Genomic DNA, 26,169 nt, shown 5'->3' with positions numbered 1-26,169 from the left:
TTTTCCTTATCTCAAGGACTCTGCCGACAGAGTGGAAACTAACGTGGCGCCACCACACGGCCACAGTAGACGACGATCCTTTGTGTTTCTCTAAATTAAAAAGCACGCCAGGAGATTCTTAATTCAGTGCTTACTGTAGACCACCGCTATCGTATCCATGCGTTCACGAAACACGACCCCCTTCACCCCCTTTACCGCTACATTCTCCCACCGACACCGTCCCCTACCTTCCGTCGCCTTAACACCGTTGAAAATAAATGTACGCTTAGAGATACCTGTTGCTACGGCGAACAACGCCGGACGTAACAACTACAAATACCCTCCACGAAGAAGAAGAAGAAGATAAAGAAGAAGAAGAGTTGGAGGAAAAGCAGGATGTAAAAGAGGAAACGCGCAGTTGAAAAAGATTTTTCCCGCCATTTCCATACCTTCTTCTTCGTTCGCCCGCCGCCATCTTTTTCGGGAGATATTACGTGAATGAAAAGCTACGCTACAAAACTCCTGCCGTATCCGTTTTGAAAGAGTCACACACGTGTATATGCGTGTGTGTGTATGTGTGTGTGTGTGTATTATATTATATATATATATATATACACACACACATACACACTCAATACTCTCCGTTCGAGATTCCTTTCCGCCATCTTGTTTCTTTTTCTATTCGATTCAACGATCGGTTGACGAAAGGAATTTCTTTCTTTTACTTCTTTTTTTTCTTCTTTCTTTTTTGTTATTCTTACGCGATGATAGAAAAGTTATATCGTATCTGGATAAAAGGAGGAATGTTATTTTTTGTTGAAAGGGGAATAAAAAGAACGGAAATGAAGATTTTCTTTCTTTCTTTTTTTTTTCTTTTTTAAATCAAGACTTCGAAATATAATATTGATTTATTGACCGAGACGAACATGTAATTATCGAACATCTTTGTTCCTTTCCGATTAAAATTCTCTTTGAGAAATTTTTTTTCTCTTATCATTTTAACAAAATATAACTTTAAATCTGAGTTTAAACAAACTACAACAGTTAATGATATTAATAATTACGATTGGTTTATACGTTACTCGAGTATTAACTTTTATACGAAAGAAATGATGAATTTTATAGATACAATAAAAGACAAAAAAAAGAAAAAAAAGGAAAAAAAAAGGAAAAAAAAAGAAAAGAAAGAAAATAAGAAATCCTGAAAGAATAGAAAAAAAAATATTCTTCGAAACTTCTGCTCGTATAATTACGTCATAATAGGATAGCATAATTTAATTAGATTACAGTGAAAAAGGAAAAAATAAAAAGAGTAAAAATAGTTTCAAGAGATTACAATTCTTACGATAGTTTGTTTTAAATCAATCCTTTCTCTCTCTTTCTTTCTCTCTCTCTCTCTCTCTCTCTATTTTTTTCTCTTTTTCTCTTTTGTACTAATTATTTTCAGGACGAAGTTATACTCGTATTTCTAGCTCATGTTTTTTACGTTTACGCGACGAACTGGGATTTAGTCGCGCATTTTTACGAGATTTTGCATAATGGACGTCCGCATTTTGTTCTTTCTCCCTTTATTTTTTCTCTCTCTCTCTCTCTCTCTCTCTCTTTCTCTCTTCTTTCTCTTCTATGTATTTTTTTTTGGTTTTTATTTTATTTTCTTTTTTTTTCCATTTATTTCTTCTTTTTTTTTTATTTTTTTCTGTTTTTCTTTGTCCCTTTTTTTTCTTTTCTTTTCTATTACTATTTTTATTTCCTATAACCAGGCGTCCATCTCCGTCAAATCTAGGTAGACACATAGATATGCATTACATGTACGTAATGTAAGCTGATCCAACGATAACGTGCGAGATCGTTCACGTATAAAACGCCCATAGAAAATGGAGCGAATAATAACTAACTGAAATGAGAGTATGTCTAGACCGATAGGGATGCTGCGATACATATAGTCATCTCTTATATTAAATATATGTATATATATACATATACATACATATAACATATACATACGTTCTATATACATGATATACATTTATAAAAGTACCTACGTGCAATCGGAGATCGCCAGAAAAAGATAGTCTCGTGTTATTGCACTCTCGTTTTATCGGAGGATCGTAGAGAAAAAACGTGGACGAAGTGTTCTAAGGGCCGATATTCTCTCATCTTTCCTTTTCCTCTCTCTCCTTCTCTCTTTTTTTCTCTCTCTCTCTTTCTCTCTCTCTCTCTCTCTCTCTCTCTCTCTTATTTTGTAGCCATCGTCGACGATAAGAAGGATAGTTTTGTACGGTCAATGATGTTTTAGAAGAGTCGGATAAAAATCTCTTTAGGATGGACATTCGAACATGTTTTTTTTCCCTCTTTTCTTTACTTTTTCTTACCCTCTCATCCTAACATAAAGTTACTCTTCCATAAAGATCAATTCCTTCGTTTTTCTTTCTTTTTCTTTTTTTTTTTTTTCTTTTCTTTTGTCCCTCTTTGTTTTTCGACTTCTGATCATACTATCGTATCACGTCTAGTTTTCTGATATTGACTATAAAAGATAATGGAAAAATAAAAAGATCAAGGGAGTAATGAATGATGACTAAAAAGTATACCTTTAGTGATATCTAACCTATATATTTATATAGCATAGCTCGGCAAAACTTGCCGAGTACCATGTATTACATGTCGAACAGTGTTGAACAAGATACTCGACATATGATAACGGCACCTGTTCTGATGAACAAAAACAAACTTCAATGTGTCGTTAGTGACTTCCCTTATACTGTATGAGAATCTCTGCTACTACAGCGTTCGACGCTTTTTCTCTCTCTCTCTCTCTCTCTCTCTCTCTCTCTCTCTCTCTCTCTCTCTCTCTATAGATCTATCTATCTATCTCTATCTCTCTGTCTTTCTCTTAATACAATGATAGAATTGTATATATCTTCTAACAATTAAAAGAGAAAATAAAAAGTAATAAGAGAAAAATAAATGAAATAATATTAAATTACTAGTCGAAGTGAAAAACGTCGAATCAAAATCAAAATCAAAATCAAAATCATCCATTTATTAATCGTTGATTAATTATCTGATAATTAAAAAATCGTGAAAAGTATAATAATAAAGAAAAATAATAATATCGATCATAATGAAAGCGTCGAACTATCGGAAACTTTTATCTGTTAATTATTTGACAATCAAAAAAAAACAAGAAAAAGAAAATAAATAAATGAAAAGAAAAAGAAAATTAAGATGTTTCGATCGAAATAAGCGAGTACGTCCAACTAACAATATCTTTCTCTTCAATTATCGATCAATTATCTCTCTCTCTCTCTCTCGCTCTCTCTCTAAGATTGTAAAAAAAAAGAAAAAAAAATATTAATAGTAAACTTTTAGATCGAAATAAGAACGTCGAACTAACGAGATCTTTCTCTTCTTTATTATCGATTAATTATCTTTCGGTGAGAATGAAAAAGAGAAACAAAGAAAAAAAAAAGAGAAAAAAAGAAAAAGAAGAGGAAAAAGGAAAGAATGAAGAAAAGAAAATAACAGTAAGGTTCGTTCGAACTCAGTACGTTGAACTATCAGAATCTTTGATCTCTTAATTATAGATTAATTGTATCGCTTGTACGATATGAAATAATCACCAAAGTCTTGGCAACGATATCGAAAAGTCTAATAGTAATAAACGATTTCAAACAGCAATATCGATATCGATAAAATATCGAGACTTTTGAAGGTGAACGATTCATGTTATACGTTATTCCGAAAGAGACGGGAATACTCAAAGAATACAGAGTATCGAACTAAACCACCTCTGGAAAAAGTGATTCATTCTGAAAAAGAAACCGATAAACTGTGCCTTTTCTATTCTTCTTTCTTTCTTTCTTTCTCTCTCTCTCTCTCTCTTTATACGGTTACAATTTCTATCATCAACGAGAACGACGAATATAATTGCAATTGATAAATGGCTACCATTCTTTGAATATGTAAATCTTAAAATATTCCTTTTCGAGAAGAGAATCAAGAGAGTAGACATTTCAAATGTTCTTTCTTTCTTCAAACTAAATTTAATATTCTTTAAATATTCAACAGAAAGTCGAATAAATCAACGTCAAAAAAATATATACATACGTACATACATACATACATACATATATATATATATATATAAGTACATATATGGGATATACCATGTGCAGAAATACTCAATCAAGAAACATGAGTACATATTAATAATTCTTCTGGAATAATAGAAAAAAGAAAAAGAAAAAAAATGAAAAAAGAGAAAAAAAAGAACAGACGAGGCTCACGCTATAGAAGAGATAAAAAAAAAAAAAGAACAACGAAGTACTTTAATGGAATAAAATAAACGAGAAGAAAAGAACAAAAAAAAAAAAGGAAACAGAAAAAGAGTGACAAATAATAAAAAAAAAAAATAATAATCTTCCAAATTTTTCGACACTTCTTTCGTTTCTCGTTGAATCCGATATATTTAATCTCCGCACTTTCCAACCCCCTTCAGTTGAAACACGAATCACACGTGGTAATTCCATTCGTTCTTTCCTTCTAATTCCGCTCGCTTCGCACCTCATACCACTGGCTTCCACGCACTCTTCGTTCGACGTTTTACACATACCTACGCATATATACACACGTACTGTATATATATATTTATATATATATATACTTATATATATATATATATACACACACATACATATAAAATCCATAAGATCGGCTTTCGAGAGGCAACGTGATAACCAAGCCCGATTTCGCTCTACACAAAAATCGTACTATTTCGATCGAATGCAATCTGTGCCATTAATCGATCGTATCTACAAGAGAGAGGGAGAGAGAGAGAGAAAGAGAAAGAGAGAGAAGTTAATTCATTTTTCCAATTTTTTATTCGTTCCCTTTTTACTTACTCTCTCTCTCTCTCTCTCTCTCTCTCTCTCTCTCTCTCTCTCTCTCTCTCTGTCTCTTTCTCTTTCTCTTTTTTATTCTCTTTCTCTTTACCTCTCTTTTTCCATTTCATAGGATTTTATTTTTACAAAGATCCTATAAATTCTAAAACATTGATCGTGCATATAAAATTAACAAATATCTAGATAGGTATGGAGTCACGTCAAATTGAAAATTTGTTTGGCAGACAAATTACGTTACAATGCGATCTCGCTTGATATCCGTTTTTTTTTTTTTAAACTTATTCCTTTTTTTTCTCTATTTTCGAACGAATCTCGATTATTTCGAATTTACACAGATCGGATTGTACACGCACGAAAAAGTCATCTTACAAAAAAAATACTTTCTCTTTCTCTCTCTCTCTCTCTCTCTCTCTCTCTCTCTCTCTCTCCCTCTCTCTTTTTATCGTCCAATACTATATGTACATATATATAGATGTTATTTATAACGTTATAACCGGAATATATATCTGAATTCAAAATCAATATCGAACTCTTATGCAACGATTTAAAAAGAAATATGTATTTAAATGAATGGGTAATCATTTTTTAATAAAGATAACTTTTATCGTCTTTCGAGAACACAATTTATTCCACTTTACAAAGCTTAACTTATAAACGTTTTACTTAAACCAATAAAGAGTTTTGGTAAGCACACGTTAACTAATAACAAGATAAACGTAATAAAACTTAAATGTTAATACTCAAAGTACATACGTATTATGTAAATTATTGTAAATTCCAATACATAGAAAAGACATGAGAAAAAGAGAGAGAAAGAAAAGAGAGAAAATGAGAGAGAGAGAGAGAGAGAGAGAGAGAGAGAGAGAGAGAGAGAGAGGAAAGAGAATGTAACGAGTAGCCCGAAACGATTCATTTTTAAGCTCGACAAAATGTAACGTGTAACATCAGTAACTTTATTAAATCGCGTTGCATTTACTTAAATTTGCATTGGAAATCATCGCAAATAGCATCGCAGAGGTCAACGGTACGAGCAATTAAGTTTCACTGAGTACCGACAGATGTAAACAACGAGGATCCAAAGTGAATTTTAGTGTGATGTTAAACATATGTATGAAAGCTACGTGTTTCGATCATTAATTATATGAACGTTAACCCTATTTGACACGGAAGCAGATGTTCGTTTTCGAAATTTTCTATTTTTCCACCTATTTTTCTTTTTTATATAATTCTTCGTCTTTCTCTTTTCTTTTCTTTCTTTCTTTCTTTTTTCTTTCGTCAGAAAAAATAAAAAAATCAGAATATTTATAAAATTTTAAAATCATTTGCCTTTAATATTTCTTCGTAAAATGTACACACTCACACACACACACACACACATGTAGGATGTTTAAAAAAGTATAAAATCAAATGGATGAAAAAAGATCATAAAAAAAGTGATGTCCAAAAATGATTTATTGAAAAAGTATATGCTTTTAAATATATCTATGATTTATTTCTATTCGTCGAATTAATGATCCCTCGAATTCTTTTTTTTATTTTCTCGCATCTCGTATTATTATAATTCTCAATAACAATTATTATTTCTATAAGTTGGTTTATAAAAAATAGAATAGAAACAGAGATACGATGAATTTTGAGAACATATTTAAAATGTATTTACTGTTATTTTCAATACAATGGGAAAATATTTAAATGAGTTTGGCGATCGCTAATTCGACGAATGAAGAAAGCCTTGGATTCTTTCAAAAAGAGAAGAATTTTCAAACATTTCTTATAATCGATACGATAAATCATAAATATCTTTAAAAAGCGCATATACATGTCTTTTCAATGAAACTTTTATCAGGCATAAATTTTTTTCATGAACTTTTTTCATCTATTCATCTATTCAATAATACATAATATAAATTTAGTCCCATGATTTTTGGATACCCTGTATACGTGTGTATATATATGATTATTTAAAACGTGACGTAGAAGATTGTCATAAGAAATAAATTTAACTCGATACCTGTTAAAACGTTAATGCATATCGTCAGAAACGATAATATTCGAGACGCGTTCGCGAATCGCTAATAGAGTAAACGCGTTAAATGACGTCGACGTGGCATATTCAAATTACGAATATTCTCGAAGCGTATTTCGACGCGTTCGTCCACACGAAGAATTTCGCGAGGGGCAGGGGGAGGGATAGGGAAGGAGAATATAACGAAGTAAGGAAGGAAATACGTGCATACGATAGATACCGACATAATGTAATAGCGAATATTATATAGACTTAAATTATCACGTACATACATACATATAACATTTTCTTACTTTCCATCAATCACATTTTTATCTTATCACTAATTCTACGATATTCAAATTGATATTTAAAAAGGAAAAATTCTTTTATTCTATTTATCATGATTAGAATTTTTATTTAATCAATTGATAAGTAACCATAATCACTTGTAAGAGATTCAAATTGATATTTAAAAAGGAAAAATTCTTTTATTCCATTTATCATGATCATTATTTTTATTTAATCGATTAAGATAAATATCAATACCTGGGAATATTTTAATCAATATATATATATATATATATATATAATATATATATATAATTAATTGTTATGGTTTAAGCTTTTAGACCACTCATATTATTTACTTATTATTTTATTATCATTATTGATTATTTATTGAAAATACTTAAAATACTATTTGTTTAAAAATATTGATCGAATAAATAGGAAAGCAAATTATAATGCAAAGGCAATCAGAATGGAAATTAATATGGTATCTTTGTTTGGATTGGACGATATTCAAATTGAAATTAGTATGGATCAATCGGAATCAAAACTTTATCGTACCTTTGTTTTCAATTCTCCTTTGTACCTGAAATGGAATTGGTCGATACTTAAATTGAAATTAATAGAATTCGATGAAAATTAAAGTCTTACGTTATATTTGTTTTTTTATCAGTCCTATTTAATACTTATATCATTTCTTTTAATTCTATATTAAAAGATTGAATAACGATGATTAAATTAAATTAAATTTGAAATTATTATAAAACGATCAGAAATATCTTAATTACCTTTCTTCCTTTTTTCGTTTTTTAATCCCGTCTTTATAACATTTCTGGCATATAGAATATTTTACCGATGTTTATTGTTTTAATTAAAATTAATACGTAATACAGATAACGACAATAAATGATAAAACAATTTTGTAATAAGACTCACCCTTGAAAAATTTGTTTCGTTTGTTTTTTTTTCTTTTTTTTTCTTTTTCCTTTTTTTTTTCATTTTATACCTTTAATTCGTTTATCGATCTGTGTTTGTGGGGGAAAAAAAAAAGAAAGAAAGACAAAAAAAACAAAAAAAAAACAAAAAAAAAAAGAAAAAGACGAAACAACACCGTCATTGTAAAAGGGTGCATTTAAGAAGACGATTTCTTGTATACTCGTGATTTTATTGAAGTTACGAGAGGGAACCTCGAACCGGACACGCCTGGTCGGAACTGCTAACATTCTCAATGTATTCCTGACTAGCAATGGAGCGAAGGAAACGCAAAGAAGTGCCAACGGAGCGATTTAAAGTACGATTCCCCGAGTGAATTTCAATGCGATTGCCTATGAGATATTCCCGGGATCGCAATAAACAGCGAATAGAGAAACCTTCCAGTCCCGTATCGTATTTTCTCCCATGCGACAACTCGTTGAATGTTTGATCTTTATGAATTTAATCAGCCCCTATTTCTGTTTCTCTCTTTCTCTCTCTCTCTCTCTTTCTCTCTCTCTCTCTCTCTCTCTCTCTCTTTATCTATCTATCTATCTATCTATCTATCTTTCTCTTTTCCACTCATTCACGTTCGTTTCAACATCCGTGACATTTTATAATTATTTTCTCTCGTATGACGCGCTTTGTTACCTCATACGATATTACTTCTCTCTGAAACACGTCACAGAGCGACAACGCTATTTTGTTCCGACCTTTCGACTTTTAAAAAACTTTTAACAATTTCAAAAGACGTATCTCTCTGTACACATTCATAAAACGCTTTAATATTTTTCTCCAACGTCAACCATCCTCCTAATGGACATTATTGTTACTGTGCTATTCTATTAATATTATTATTATTATTTATTTATTTATTTATTCATTCATTTATTTTATTTTATTTCATTTTTCCCTCTATAATAATGATCGGACAAAAGGCAACATATACGTATATTTTTTGCGTTGTTATCAAAAGTGAATTTTTTTTAATAATACAGGAAAAACTGAGATTGACGAGCTAATTAACTTTACGTAGATTCCATTACAAAGGAAATGAAAACATAGAAATGATATGTCAGTTTTCAAAATCAGTTTCATGTAAATCGGAACATTCATTTTCAATGAATATTATATATATATATCGATAACTAAATCGACGAAATAATTTACACGTTTACATGTAATCAACTGAACATTTTCAAACTAATTTTCTTTTTTTAATTAAATCAACCAAATAAACCAAATAAACATTAATCAATATCAAATCAATATGTTGATAATTTTCTTGAATGTAATATTATATATACACACACACATATATATATATATATACTCAAGCGAGTCTGTAATTATCAGAGTATCGAGTATCTGTATCATCTAAGCAAATACCGTAATAATAGTTTATCAATAACTATTATAAATCTCTTACCTTTGAGAATAAAGCATTCAATTTTGAAATTTAAAGAAAGAGAAAAGTTTAATTTCGATGCATTTTTATTGTTTTATCCGACGTTCCTCGATTATATCGACAATTTTTATTACATTCTTCTTGTTCCCCATTGATTACCAGTAAAGAAGAAAATAGGAGTTGTAATGGATGGGGAAAGGAAAAAAATTCAACCGTGATGTTGAAAACTTTTCAAGCAGGGCTTTAAAACGGCTCGACATTAAAACGTGATTCAGTAACGTTTCATTGATAATGCTGCTTTCATTTTCCTCAGTAATTACGTATTGAGTTAATGTGTATTTTAAATCGGATTTCAAACGAGAAAATGATATGTTACACTATAAAAAGAAAAAAAAAAAATATATATATATATATACAGACAAAATATTAATTATATCGATTTACTCTTATACCAACTCTTTTTCTTTCTCTTTTTTTTTTTAATTCTTAAAACATATCAGCATTAATTAACACGTATCAACAATTTTTGAAGTTTTATTTTAATTGTCAATAAATGATATTATTTAATTTTATCTAAAAATCAATTGTACAATTGTTAAGGTTGTCAATTAGCTCATTCCTACGCGCACACACATACATACACATACACTTTATCTCTCTCTCTCTCTCTCTCCCTTTTATTCATAACATTAGTATTAGTCAAACACATACAATTGGTGAAATTCACTTTAACTGTTGTTACTCTATATTACCGTGTTACAATTCCACAATTATCTAATTTCTCTCAATATTGCTCATTTGAATGATAACATTTGAAAATAGTCTATAGAATTAACCATACTCGAATGACAATCGAATCGTTTTCTCCTCTGAAGCGTAACGAATGTGTTAACATAGAAGTGAAGAGTTTGGGTGGGCTGAATGAAAGGAATCGCTGGATAAAATTCGAGGAATGAACGTGCTGCAGATCGATCCCGATAAGAGGAGTGAATTGAATTATTTGTTCTGAAATGCCATATATCATACTATGTATGTATAACTATGTATAGTTATACATGTATCGTACTTACAGAGTGTTTCACAGAAAACATAAACCAGAAACGATTATTTCGTATATACGTTAAATCGTATGAAATAAAATAAAATAAGATGAAATAAAAAAAAAAGAAGAAGAAGAAAAAAGGAAGTCAAACGCAGAACATCTTTCAAAAGTGTAAATTTTGTTTCACATTTAGAAAAAAAAAAAAAAAAGAACTCTATAAAACTAAGATCATCGATAAAAGTTTCGATCGTTGTAATGTTCTTTATATAGAATTAAATCCGTTAATAATGTTGATTTTAATAATGATACTTATTATATAGATAATAAGAAATGAATGGAACAATTTGACTTTCTTTTTTGTTATCATCCAATGGTTATTTGTCAAGTTAGCGTGTTTGATCTCTCTATATTTCTAGACGAACCAACCTCGTTCTCATCGTGCTTTGTAGTTCCACTCGGTTACACCTTCTGGTTCCATGGACAGCATTACACTTTCCTTCCTTTCCGATAGAACTAACTTTTATATTTTCCGCGTGAAAGAACGAATTATCTTTCGAGCCACTTTACCTCACGGAACTGTCTTTGTTTTTACTTAGCCTTCTTGAATATTCAACATCAGAACAAAGTAATATCGAAAAATAGATTGAAAAGGTACATGGTATTGTATATAAAAATAAAATTGTCGGATTAAAGGGAGAAAGAAAGAAAGAAAAAAAAAAAAATAGAAAAACGAAAAGAATGAAGAAAGTAATCTTTTAATCAAGCAATTTAACAAAATGATTAAATGTAATTGATTCTTAATTTCTTTTTTCTTCCTTTTTTCTTTTTTTTTTTTTTTTTTTTTTTTTCTTCATATAATACCATTTTACACATAAATATGTATACAACTATAGAAAATGTATCTTCAAATAAGATCTAGGAATGGTATCGAGGAGTCGTGCAAGAAGTTGTTACGTAACATTTTGCATATTTTCTGAGAAATCTTGTAATATGATGAAGTCTCAGTCCAAAGAGCTTAGAAACGAGTGAGAAGTTCGAAAATGAAAGATGCATGGATTCGGTCTCTCTGCTAAGGCAAGGTAAAGCTGAAGTGATTCGGTATATCGTAACTCCTGACCTTTCTACTTGCACTGAGTAAAAGAAAGAAAAATGGCAAGTTTCTTAGAGCAACGCGTCTTAATAAAAATAAGAAATGGCAAAAGAAAATCTCAGAGGATCTTTCTCGTGGATAAATTTTGTCGTTCTTTAACTTACATTTAAATAAATAAAATTTTAAAATCTCACAGTGTGAAATACTTCAGCTCGTTTGAACGATCATAAAGACTACGACGATGAGAATTCATTAAAAGAGAAAGAGAGAGAGAGAGAGAAAGAATTTAATTTTTTTTTTTTAAATAAATAAAGTAAATCATGCGATTGTAATAATCATATAAATAAATAAATAAGTAAGTTAATAAATAGATAGATAAATAAATGATAAATGAATAAAATAATAATTTCTCTCGGTTTATTTGCAATTATAATTATTTCATTTAGAACTTTTCTATTGCATTTGCTTACAATGACGAAAGAATGTATTTACAGTGGAATTATTTTAAAAGATATTAAAAATGAAAAAGAACGTCAAATTGCTACATACTCGTTCGTATTAATAAAAAATAATCTTGCTTATTCAAAGAACGACTCCGCATATACTTCGAACTCTCAAGTTACATATCATAGACGATAACAAATGATAACAAATCATTTTCTAATATTTTTTCTTATTTATTATTTTGTATATTTCTATCTATTAATTTTTATTTATTGTTTTATCTATTGCAAAGAATATTATCATTTTATTCTTGAAAACTTTATGATATAATTTCTAAAGGCCATAGATATATGTATATATAATGTATATATATATACATATATATATATATATATATGTATGTGTGTGTGTATATAAACTATGGAAATATATACAATACACATTATTGTTATTATATATCATTTATCATTCAAATAGAATATATTTTAATGTATACCTGTTATATCACAGTCTAGTGAACGCAATTCAGGCATCACTCATGCAAACAGTGATTCTCAAATGTAGTGGAAAGCGATAACCAATGCAAAATACCATAGTCTTTAAACGTTTAACGTAAATGTTGAAGTTTTCCTTAAATTAGTATATTTTCAGTAAAATAGTTCATCTTTATCTCTCTCTTTCTCTCTCTCCCTCTCTCTCTCTCTCTCTCTCTCTCTCTCTCGCTCTCTTGTGTTCTCTCTCAAACAAACAAATTAAACGTATATCATTATCGTGAAACATTTCAGAATGAATCGTTTCGAAGTACATACTCTCGTTTTCCTTTCAATGAAAATGTCGAAATAGCGAAGAGAATCGGGAAAGTTCAGTTAAACGCAAATTGCTCGACACACATATGTAGATACATACATACATACATACATATGCATCTACGGACATAGTATGTATGTATACATAGAAACTCTAATAAAATAGAATACGTTGAATTCTCTCAAACTCGGACAATTCAGAGAATGTGTATTCACTATCGTTGAAGAATAGATTCTCCTCTTATGTTAGTCCAAAGGGAAGGATAAATTGATAATGTGTGTAATGGTACAAATTGTGCTGCTTCCAAAGGTGGTTCCAACTAAGATGGTTCGAAGAGGAGAGAATCACTTTACAACCTTGTCTATGTGCGTTTGTATGTGTACGTATATATATACGTATACGTATGTATATATGTATGCGTAATAATACATTATGAATGTGCGTGTAACGAGAATGCTTTGTCTACAACTATTAGGATTCACACAACGTCTATGAAGTTTGGGAAATGACGAGGGCGTTAGCTCTGCTGCTATCTGCTTATCGATTAGCTTGTACGTGATTAAACTGCGATGTGATAGGAGTTTGTAAAAAAAGATTTGTACAATTTGAAATGAATTTATCCGTTCGTGTGTAATATCTAACGACGTACGATAAATTAAAATTGAAAAATTATTTGTCGTAAAAAAAAAAAAAGAAAAACAAAAAAACAAAAAAAAGAAAAAGAAGAAGAAAATAAAAGAAAAAGGATAAAAAGAAGAAACAAAAGAAAAAAGAAAAAAAAGAAAAATAAACAAAATCGTGAAAAGAGAACAAATCGACGAAATCAACGGTTCTTTTTTTATTTGGAATTTTTTCTGAAAATAATAAATTTATTATGGCGGATGTCGTGTTGAAAATTGAAAAACAAATTCTCGTTCGAATAAAAAACGATAAATTTTTATTTCATTGTCAGAGAAGATGAATCGGAATGATGGATCGATAAATTTGAAAATAAATTAGTTAATAGGATATTAAAAAAAAAAAAAAAAGAAAAGACAAAAAACAGAAGAAAGAAAGAAAGAAAGAAAGAAAGAAAACAGAAATAAAGAAAAACGATTAAAAGAAGTTAACGATATCGTAATCGATTTATTCGTAATCAAACTTTTGCGCGCTTTTAAGATTAATTCCAATGGGGAATCGTATTTTCTATCTCAAAGTTCAACTTGAACGATAGAAATTTTCCTTTCAGACGGAAGTATCTAAAGTTTCTTAAGGGAGATCGTCTTAACGATGTGAAATCGATCGAACGTGTTTACGAAAGTCTCATTCCAATTTCAATATCCATTGGAAAGAACGTTGGCATTCAACTGGCAAGGCAATTCTTGTTCTTCGTGTTGGATAATATCAAAGGATTGCTACCTTCATAGGGTTTACTCAATAGTCGCTCAAGTTTATCGCTTTGCTTTCTTTCCGAATTAGCCGTGAAGTCGTTTCAAAGATGAATGATCCAATGAATGTTTCGAACAAATCGCGCGTTTTTTTTTCCTTTTTTTTACCTCTCTCTCTTTTTTTTTTTTTTTGTTTTTTTTAATTGCACGATATTTAACGAGCTTTCTCAGTCGTCATTGCAATCACACTTTTTAAATATTTCAATTAAAAATTAAAACAAGTAAACACAATTAATCGATCGGAAATATTTATACACGTATAATAAATTTCAACGAATAATTGAAATGAAAGTAAAATCATGACAATATGAAAATTCAATATCTATTAAAATACGTATAGAATATTTGATAAAGTTTAGAATATTGACAATTAAAATGTTTCTCGTAATTGATACGAATTCGTAAAGTAAACAGGGAAGTATTCTATTTCAATTTGAATTATGTTCCTTACAGATGGGAATTTGATATGAAGACCGGTACCGAAAGTGGTTTGCTTCTCTACAACACCGGCCAATCTTCCTACGCTGATTACTTAGGAATCGAATTATTCGAAGGAAAGATACGACTATTAATGAACAAAGGAAATGGTCCAACGGAGTTAATACATGGTAACATGGTATCCGATGGTAAATGGCATAGAATTGTCGTCGACTTTAGCCCAAGTGGTATCGGTATAACCGTCGATCGTCAAGAAAAGACGATGGCTTTGCCCTCCGGTGGTAATCGTTACTTGGACTTGGCCGACACGCTCTATATCGGTGGTACAGAACTCAATAAACGTGCCAGAGCACTGGGTAAAGGGCTTAGGTCAGGTGACGTGAGTTATAAGGGTTGTCTCCGTAACATGATGCTGGACAACAAGGAGCTTGGTTTACCTGATGTCAAGGTCAGTCAAGGTATAGTCGTAGGATGCGTTTGGGGATTTCCATGCGTTGAAGCTGATCCATGCGTCAGTGATGCCTTATGCGAACAACTGGGCGTTGATTCGTTCAAATGTATTTGCGATCAGCCACTCTGTATCAAACCTAATTTCGCTGAAGACTATAAGGTTTGATAATAATCCTACTTCTAAATGTAATACAATCGACATTACCATTTGATTGAATGACGATGTGTATTTTTTGTATTTTCCTTTCTTAGGTTTATTCGAACGCTAATCTTCCGGTAAATTTGGAGATTCTCTCTCTTTCACCACTTTCAGTATCGGAAGGTGAACATGTACTCGTTACGAGCGACAACATCGGCATGGTTCTAGACATTGCCAAGTATGGCGTCGAAGAGGATGGAGTTGTTTTCAGCTTGGTAACACCACCTACTTATGGAACATTGGCTTTGGATCTCCTAACTTCAAGAACTGATCGTTCCTTCACTTTACAAGACATCAATCGTGATAAGGTAATATTATTATATATTTTATTTCTTCTTTGAAGGAGGAAAGATTAGGAAAAAGAAAAAAAAAAGAAAAGAAAAAATGCAATATGTTTTTCATTATATTCCGATAATAATCATGAATTTGGTGAAGCAAAAGAAGTCAAAGATGTTGGTAAAGTCATGCTTAGTCCCGGTTCGTCATACGGGCAGTCTCTATAGATAGTACAGCTTGTAAAGACTAACTTTAGAATCGTTGGGGGCCGATGTGGGGTCGGTCGACTCCGATGTAGGGCTGAACCGAGGTTCCTCTTTTCTCTCCGCAAGCCACACTTAATTTATCCAACGACAGTGGCCTATTTATAAACACCGCCACCACTCATTAATGTTTTTTCCCTTGGATTAAATCGAGCAGATAGACGCTTATCCCTCGAAACGTTACTCTTCCTGATACTTACCCGAATCCTCTTCCTACAAGCGTTATTTAACTAATCGATTGCCTTGTAATCGTTTTATTCTTGCCTCGTTACTTCTCGAAATCGACTTGACGAGACGATATGCTGATCACCATAGCTAACCTTCCGTTACTAATTTTGATTAGGATCGAAGTGGTCTCAGCAAAACACATACACATACTATATATATAATATATATATATAGATGTATATTGAGCTCCTTCGATATAGAATAGATTCTCTAGTCTTGAAACAATCTCAAGTTCGTTGCACTTAGACTAGCCATAGATTACACGGTAATTTACGAATTACGTTAACAAAGAGGGTACTACCATCAAACAGAGAAGCCACATATACCGCACATCACTATGGATAATTCCGAATTCTACGCTTGAAATGAATTCATTGATACGTATATATATATATATATATATATATATATATATATATATATATAGCGTTTCGTTACGAACGAATTCGACTATTCCCTCTGTATAATTCATTGGTAATGATTTCCGTGAAATCAATTATGCGAAACAGAGTAGAGGAGTTTCGTTTTAATTCGAGGTTAAGTACCGTACTACTAGAGTTAACTTTGCGTAGATAGCTAATTAACCATACAGATATAACTCGATGAATTTACAGAAAGTATATATTTTCAAACGAGTCCTCGAGTCAAGTTATTTCAGGGATATTGAATTTCAAAGAGAATTCAATAAAGTACACTATCCGTGTACGTTCGCTCGTTAGTTAGTTCGTTCGTTCCGTTCGTTCGTTCGTTCATTCGTTCGTTCCGTTCGTTCGTTCGTTCGTTCGTTCATTTGTGGACTATATGTTGACTATAACATACTATACCATTGTGTGAATAATTCCTCTGATGTAAACGGTATAATAATTTGTTCTGCGGAAAGGTGCATGGTTAATAACGGTATATGTATATACCTGTATGGTGGTTACCCTTATGACAGATACAGTACATGCACGATGGAAGCGAAACCACAGAAGATAGCATGATACTGGAACTGACGTTGGTGGCAGGAAGGGGATACACGCTTCCAGGATATCTCCGAGGAAGACTTAGGTTTCCTCTTCATGTCAACGTCACTCCTGTCAATGACCCACCACTTTTGGAAATACCGACGGCAAAAGTGCTAAGACTGGCTCAAGTAAGTATTTCATAGAGATATATTCAAGGAATAAGATTAATCATAATTCAAATAAGAATTTTATAAAGAATTAAATCTATTTAATAATCATATTTTTCTGATGTATAATAGTAATTATCAAATGAGAATAGTTCAAATAAAATCTGTTAAGATAATTTACTGATTATGTATAATCACTACGGTCGGATTAAGTTATTAAGGATTTTTATTTCTCCTCTCTCTCTCTCTCTCTCTCTCTTTCTTTCTCTCTCTCTCTCTCTCTCTCTCTCTCTCTCTCTCTCTTTATAGTTTTGCGTCTAATAATTCTCGTGGGTTAATCGAGGTCAAGCGAAGTCTTTTTTGTTCACCCTACCAGATCGTAGAGAGAGAGAGAGAGAGAGAGAGAGAGAGAGAGAGAGAACGTGACAATTATGCCGCAACGAGATCGATTTTCCTGTAAGCTACTAAATGATATTAATGAAATAGTAGAATGGCTTTTCAACGAAACGAAGATTCCTTCACTCTGACGTAAATCGTTTCTTATGAAAATTATCAAAGCTTTCTAAATTGGTTGAAAGCAAAAAATTGTACCTGTTTTTACTGTAATCTTTTTATGTGACTCGTACGCCTTGGCTAACCAATTAATCTTTTAACCGGTGCTTGCTTCTAACAGGGCACCAGAAAAACTCTAACAAAAGAATTAATTTGGGCCATTGACGCGGATACTCCGTCGGAAACGTTGGTCTATACAGTCCTGCGCACTGACACGGATGCTGGACATATCGAAAGAGTTACTTATCCCTCTAAGCCGATCGACACCTTCACGCAAGCCGAATTGATGCAAGGACTGATCGCTTATGTACATCGTGGCAACGGTAAACACTTCTATTGATTTCATTATTCAAATGAAACAAAGTTAATTCTAAAATGTCATTAATCTCGATAAATTCTTTTATGATTTTATTTTTGATATAACGATGATAATAAAAGATCAACGATGGTTAGAGTCAACGTAAATTCCTAAAAAAAAAATAATACTATACTTACGATTACTGTTAAATACAACAATTAAAAAACTTTATTCTATTTGTTGAAACAATTAAAAAAATATATTTAAAATTCTATAGTAAATGAGAAATTATAATATGCATTATGATTAATTATGATCTATATAAATATAGATATAAAAGTAGATCTATACGATAATAGAATCGGAATAGAGAAATGCAATTTCTAGCTTCTTGCAAGTAATAATAATAAAAATAAATGAAGTCGCGGTATAATTGGATTTTTGAAAACTATTTCAGCGAAACCGAATGCTATGCTGGGTTTGCAAGTAAGCGATGGAATTGAAAGCAGTCAGCCAGCATATCTACGAGTCTCGGCTTACCCACTACAGATTAAACTTATGCATAACACCGGATTGATCGTGGTGCATCGATCCTTCTCTTATTTAACGCCAGCGAATTTGTCATTTATAACGAATTCCGACGACAGTACGATCGACATACGTTATGATATCAGTACGTCACCTCAATACGGTACATTGCAAAAGCTGAAAGACGTTTCGAGCAGCTGGCAAAACGCTGATCATTTCACTAGTCGTGACGTCGATCTACATACGATCCGTTACCTTCATAATATCGGTAGTCCAACACAAGACGAATTTAAATTTCAAGCTAGCGTTCGGGAGGTGAAAACACAACAGACTTTTGATTTTCGCATTACCTTCATAGATCTCGAATTAAAAGAGATGAAAAGAATTCCCGTTAATTTTACGAATACCGCCGAGGTAATCGTAACCGGACAAAATCTTAAGTATCAAACGAATCCATTGATCACATCACCGAACAAAATATTATTTACTATAAACGGTGGACCGAGATATGGCGAATTGTTGGTAACAAGACGAAAGATTAATGTTGGCGATAGTTTCACACAAGAGGATGTAGATACGGGTAAACTACGATATCGCTTGTACAGAAGAGCCTACTCGATTATTCACGACGAATTAGCGTTTAGGGTAAGTGCACCACAATGTATCGATATACTATCAACGTTACCTCTGAAACATCATTTGGCGAAAAGCAACAAAGCCGTTGAAGGAACGGAAATTTTGAAGATCGAAGAAGGTTCAAAAGCAGCTTTAAAAATGATACGCACAAATACAATGGATTATGGTGTATCCAATTTGATTTATAATCTCACGATAAATCCACGTCACGGTTGGCTAGTCGTACTAAATCGAACGAAATCACAAAATCGAAGCAATGCCACGTACTTCACCTCCGAGGAATTGCTCTCTCAAACGGTTTATTACATCCACGATGATTCCGAGACAAAGGAAGACTCCTTCGAATACATTGGTATTGCTTTAGATCCCATAGATTTTATGTACGTTGGACGTTTTCGTATCGAAGTTATTATGAAGAACGACAATCCTCCTGAACGAATAATCAACAAGATCTTTCACGTAGTATCCAAAGGAGAAAAATTGTTAACTAATAAAGATTTAGCTTATATCGATAAAGACATTAATACTAAACCTAGTGATATCAAATATACGCGTAAAGATAACGGGAAAAGTGGAATTTATAGAATAACCGATCCTACTTTACAAATTCGTGAGTTTACACAAAAAAATATTGACGATGAAAGAATACTCTTCAGACATTATGGTGAGGATTGTGAGAAACTCGAATACACTGTAAGTGATGGCCACTTTCATACCGATGGTATTCTCGAAATCGAAGCAAGTCCACCTTATATTAGATTGAAGGAAACCAATGGATCGATCGTTCAGTTTAACAGAAGCGTTGTATTTCGTTCAAAGGAATTGGAGATAGAAACGAACGTTTATATGCTTGAAAAAGAAGTTAAATACACGATCTTGGAGAAACCTAAATATGGAATACTTTTGAAACACACAAAGGAAACTACAACGTTTACCGGAGAGGATCTGATTCATAGTTCAATATCCTATCGACATTTGGGCTCGTCGTTGAATAAGGACAATTTTAAGTTCAAAATTTCAGCTAAGGGTGCAGAAACCGAAGGCATCTTTACGATTAAAGTTTATCCAGCAAGTTATTGGGAAGCCATGACAGTTCTGAACAACAAAACAATCTTTGTCGAGGAGTCAACGAGTCTTTTGATAAATAGAAAGAGCTTGGAGATAATGCATCCGAAAATTTCACCCTCCGAAATAATTTATTTCTTACGGGATTGGCCGCAAAATGGTTATCTGGAAGTTCAGAGTCACGATGAACATGCTGAGGAAAGTAAGGAAGAGTATGTTGGTAATTGGGTCAAACAATTCGATCAGGCTCTCATAAACGACGGTCGTCTATTTTACGTTCAATCTGTGACGAATCAAACGAATGATAAGTTTGTAGTTGATGTTACGAATGGGATCATGTGGATGTATGCTCTAAGTATCAATATTATTATAGTTCCTGACAAACTTTATGTAGAGGCTAAGAATCTAAATGTGGTTGAAGGTAAAAGCGTAATTCTGGATGAAACTGATTTTATCGTGATAACTTCCTATTACGCCGGTAAGGTCACAGATTATCGAATAGTTGAGAAACCAAAGCATGGCTTTATAATCGATTCTACGAAAAATTCACAAGTTAAAAAATTCTCACAAAAACATTTGAATTCTGGTGTTATATTGTACAAACACAATGGCGATGAGTTTTCAAAAGATTCATTCAAAATGGTCGTCATCGCTAGTGATAAGATCAGTGAGCCCTTCGACGTTTGGATCGTTGTCCAACCTATCAACGATGAAGTGCCTGTCCTTGTGAATAAAACTAAATTGAGTGTTTGGCAAGGTGGTTCAGTCATCTTGATGTCTTCTTACTTGGCTGCTATAGACAATGATACCGTTCCAAGTGAGATAACATTTAATCTAACCAGTATGAAAAATGGATACATTTCTATGCTAGGATCTGATACAGAGATTTATACATTTACTCAACAACAAATTGATGAATCGAGAATCGTTTTTACCCATACAAGTAAGTATTAATAATAAATAATATAATAACGTTGAACGATTAATATTGAATAAGTTAAATGTTAATCATTTTCAACTTAAATACTCTTTTCAGATGGTTCTGAAGCGGAATTTAGCTTCGTATTAAACGACGGTGTGCATACGACAGAGGCGTACAGTATATCGATTGTGGCAAAGCCCGTACGATTAACCGTGGAACAAAATGTTGCGTTAAATGTCTTTCCCTTAACAAGAAAAGTTATTTCGAACAAGCTTTTGTTAATAAGGTGTTCAGACGAAGCCAGAGAAATAAGGTACAATGTACGAAACGGGCCACACTTGGGTAAAATCATTATGGAGAGCGGTGAAGGCGTATGGCTCGAGGTCGATCGATTTACTCAAAAGGACATAAATGATAGCAAAGTTTTTTATGAACATAGAGTAAGGTTCATGGATTTAGCAGCCAACGACTCGTTCACGTTCGATGTCGAAGCCCATTATACTGGATTTATAACGAATCAGGTAAAGAACAAAGAAAAAGCAATCTATTTTTCAATCGAGCGACATAAAATTTTAATGAAAACAAATTTGATCCTAGGTTTTTCACATAGACATCTCTGTCTCGAGTGGTGGCTTGGATAGATATGTTTCAGCTAAAACTGTTAGAGTCGAGGAAGGTGGTTCAGCTCAAGTTATTATGAACATCACTGGAATAATAAGTTTCCTTCAAACGAACGCTGGCATCAATAAACCTGCTGTATTATCAAGACTGGTCAATCAACCGTATCATGGTCATGTGATGTTGCTACCAGATCTCAACGTGACTACTTTTACACAACCCCAAATCGAAGGTGGAAAAATTGCATATTATCATGATCATTCGGATACATTGGAAGATCGGATCTTCTTTTCATTGTACTTAACACCTGGACATGTTTTATTATGTAACACTAGTATACCGGTAATAATCGAGCCAATCAACGATGAACCTTTCAAACTTATTACCAACGCACCTTACTTAACTGTTGTTCAAAATCAAAATCAAACTATTACAAGAGATAATCTATTAACGACTGATCCTGATACTCCAGCTGAAGAAATAATTTATGATGTTATATCAGGGCCTACTTTTGGTAGACTATTGCTTTTACCTTTCGATCAAAATAGTTCGGAGGTACAGCAAGTGAATAAATTCTCGCAACTAGATGTGGATTCTAACAGATTGGTTTACGAGCACAATGGTCCATTGCAAGCCGCCTCCTTCTATTTTAGAGTCTGGGATGGTCGTTTCAATCCAACCTATACAGTTTTCAATGTTCACGTTCTGGCAATCCGTTTGAATGTGACGGTACGAAGTCCAGTGAAATTACAACAAGGCTCGAACGTAGCGTCAATATCGGAAGACAATGTGAAACTCGACACAAATGCAAGACAAGATTTAGTGATCTACGAAGTGACAACCAATCCAAAGCACGGTGTGCTTTATGTAAGGGATGCCGCCGCAACGAACTTCAAACAGACGGATTTATTATCCGAAAGTGTAATGTTTTTACAAACGGACATGACAGTTTCCAATGATAGTTTGGAATTATTAGCTCGTTTAAGCGGTTTTGAACAACAACATATTCGTGTTAAAATCAGAGTGGTCCCCTTGATGATAATGAATCCAATGATAGCATTGATGGGGGAGAAAAATCAGATAACTCTGCAACACATGGATGCAACACCTTTGGCAAAACTCACTAGCAGCAATCCAGTCTACACCATTATCAGAAAACCAAAGTATGGAAAGATCAAGAGAATCATAAGAAGTTCCTCGACTTCAGGAGAAAAAAGGGGAACACGTGAAAGAGAGGTCGGAAGATTTTCTCATCAAGAAATCGTCTCTGGTGTTATATATCTAGTCTGTAAAAAAGTACCAAGTATGGAATACGAGGGACTAAGTGATAGTTTCGCATTTATTCTAGCAGCCTCGATATTTCAACCGGCAGCTGATGAATTCGAAATACGCGTTAAATTCGACATGGACGATTACAATAGCACTTTAGCAGGTCCTATGGATCCCATTGGTCACGAGGGTGAAATGGCAATCGCACCTAACATGAGCAATGATTATTTGTTAATTCTCGGCATGTTGCTTGGTGCTTTTCTCTTAAGTATCGTCGTTATAATCACGATCAGGTGTAGACACAATCGATACAAACGTACCGAAGAAGACAAACCTGAGACAACGCCATCGGTTGGTGTAATGCCCTTACCAAGGCCACCTGATCATCTAATGCCAACGACACCTCATCTCAAACGTTTCGCAAATGAACATGGCACGATAACATCCAGCACGCCATTACCAGTTTTACCGAGTATGACATCAACCTTACCGCAGTGCAAGGTAATACCATTGAATCCTCTGGAAAGTATAACAGGTTCAGAAGTTGACGTATCTGCGAGGTACCCTTACGGGGTGGCGGATGGTGACGAATGGAGCAGCTTTGATACGTCAGATCTACCTTGTCAATCGGCTACAACACAAAGAACCAACAATCCTTTATTGAGGAGAAATCAGTATTGGGTCTAGCAGGAGGAGCAGCCTTCGGGCCGTAAACGAAATAAACTGTAGCGCTTCCAAATACTCGCTTAGAAGACTGTCTTTGTTACGAATATCGGGACGATTATTCGATATTATTGTCTCAGCGTGCCTAAAAGGGAAGTTAAAATTGTGTACATTGATAATATACAATGATGAATGGATACGTAAAAATAGAAAGATATTCTTTCTTCAAAGTCGACAATTAATATGAGACTTTCCTATAATGGCAATACGAGTATATACATATGTATGTAGGTTGCGTATGTAATCTCCAATTTAGAGATACGGACGAAACGGACGATATTAATATCGTTTCTCTTTTTTCTTTGTCTAAGAAAAAAGAAAAGAAAAAAAGAAAGATATTTACTATTGTCCGTGATTATGACATTCGTCACTACGAAGGACTCGATGTGCCTAAATGAGAAATCGACTTTTTACCGAAACCTGTTAACTTACATTTTTGCTAATATATGTATGTATGTATGTATATGACTTCGGTCAAACGAAAATATTCATGCCAAGTCTTCGGCCTTACTTATCGTCGCTACATTATTGGAATCATCCCCGTCTACCTCGGCCATTATCGATTTCAAAATGAATAATTTTCTGCAATTTTTTTCATTACACAATCATATTAAATCGATACATTTTAAATGTAATATAAAAACCGACAGTGAGAGAAAATTTTATTCGTCACAGAAGAGAAATTGCGTATGTACTTAAGAGAACTCCTCTGTGTATCTGTTTGGCGAATTGTTGGGATACGAGGGCCAAATTATATTATCGAAGACTGACAACCCACACCGAGATTTATTAGGATGTTATTGTTCACAAATACGTGTAAATAAATAAGTATACTATGTGAGAAAGAGAGCGAGAGAGAGCAAGAGCGAGAGAAAGTGCAGAGCGAAAGAGAGAGAGAAAGAGAGAGAGAGAAGAGAACAGAACAACGTATGTATGTATTTATCCATGTATTTATCCCATTTTTAAAAATGGACGAACTATCTGCAAGCTACATTGAAAGAATTTTGTGAACCCATAAAATTACATACCTTGGGACATGAGAGAGAATCATCTTCGAATGCTCGCGTTATGCACATATCTTTTACACTGCACTATTTTGTAATTCGAATTTTTACTTGCATTTCATTCGGAAAATAGAACAGTGTGTATTTATAACCTTGAGAAAAAAAAAAAGAAAAAAGTAAAAAGAAGAAAAAAAGCAAAAACAAAAAAAAAGAATAGAAAAAGAAAAGGAAAAAAGAAAAATTAATGAAAAATTTGATAAAATTATCGGTTCAACGAAGAAATATTAACAATGTTAATTTGACGTTCGACTCGAATATCCTCTATAATTTAAGAAATATTAAGCTACATTGAAAAATATCTTAATTGCTTTGTTAGTATCACGATAATCTTTGATAAAATTCGATATAGGTTAGGTATCTTAACGATTAGATGTGATACGACGAATTATTTTTTACCATACTACGAAAATCAAAGTTTCAAATCTTTAATTTGAATGATTTTCTAAATCTAATTGAGAAATATAGGAATTTTAATCTTGTCGTTTTACATAGATATGCATAACAATCTTGTTCGTTGGGATAAAGAAAAAAAATTAATGGTATAAAGTTAAAATTAAATCGTACGCGTATTTCAGTATTATATTAGTATCGTAAATTTATCAATGTTAATCGGAAATTAAGAAGCTAATATATCGTATATATACGTGTTGATTCGAAGAATTTTATGAATTACGTTTTCAGGCCTTCACACGAATTTATGGTGACCTTAATTATCGACGACTTTGATAATGGACCCTTGTAGGGATTGTACGATTCGTAAAGACGCTCTTATGTGAATGTTAATAATATAAATTTAATAATTATACGTAAATCATAATCGTATGTACGTAGCGAATACTGTTTTCACAAATTCATAGCATATAAAATAAAATAATATTTCTATCGAGAATTAAACGATAATATTATTTGATAATCCAATAATATTATCAAATAATCCGATACGAATAAAAATTTATGAATGTGCTAGAAAGAAAAACAATTAGGCTTTTTTACATCCACCAAATGAACCGATCCGAGTGCCAAAACTTCTATATTAATCTTGTAATATATAGTTATTCATAGGAATGTATTTTCCCTGCTGACTGAATGCATAACTCTTGTAATTCTAATAAAATGAATGTGCAATGTTAATTAACACAATAGTAAATACAATTATGTAA

At 32.5% G+C, this 26,169-nt stretch overlaps 1 protein-coding gene across 7 annotated transcripts in view; it reads left to right on the top strand.

Annotated features, from left to right (window-relative positions):
- LOC124428015 (chondroitin sulfate proteoglycan 4) overlaps positions 1-26,144 on the top strand; it is an 80,560-nt gene extending 54,416 nt beyond the window's left edge. For all 7 annotated transcript variants that reach the window (XM_046971560.1, XM_046971561.1, XM_046971564.1 and 4 more), the window contains 7 exons: positions 14,820-15,414; positions 15,507-15,761; positions 17,158-17,355; positions 18,008-18,209; positions 18,642-21,356; positions 21,450-21,856; positions 21,933-26,144. In XM_046971560.1, coding sequence (XP_046827516.1) covers positions 14,820-15,414; positions 15,507-15,761; positions 17,158-17,355; positions 18,008-18,209; positions 18,642-21,356; positions 21,450-21,856; positions 21,933-23,909 — 6,349 coding nt within the window. In that variant the 3' untranslated portion in view covers positions 23,910-26,144. The remainder of the gene's footprint in view (positions 1-14,819; positions 15,415-15,506; positions 15,762-17,157; positions 17,356-18,007; positions 18,210-18,641; positions 21,357-21,449; positions 21,857-21,932) is intronic.
- Positions 26,145-26,169: the final 25 nt, after the last annotated feature.

Source organism: Vespa crabro, chromosome 11 (assembly GCF_910589235.1).
Source record: "Vespa crabro chromosome 11, iyVesCrab1.2, whole genome shotgun sequence".
Lineage (NCBI taxonomy): Eukaryota > Metazoa > Arthropoda > Insecta > Hymenoptera > Vespidae > Vespa > Vespa crabro.
Note: the sequence above shows the minus strand (reverse complement) of the source record. Positions and strands in the feature narration are given on the sequence as shown.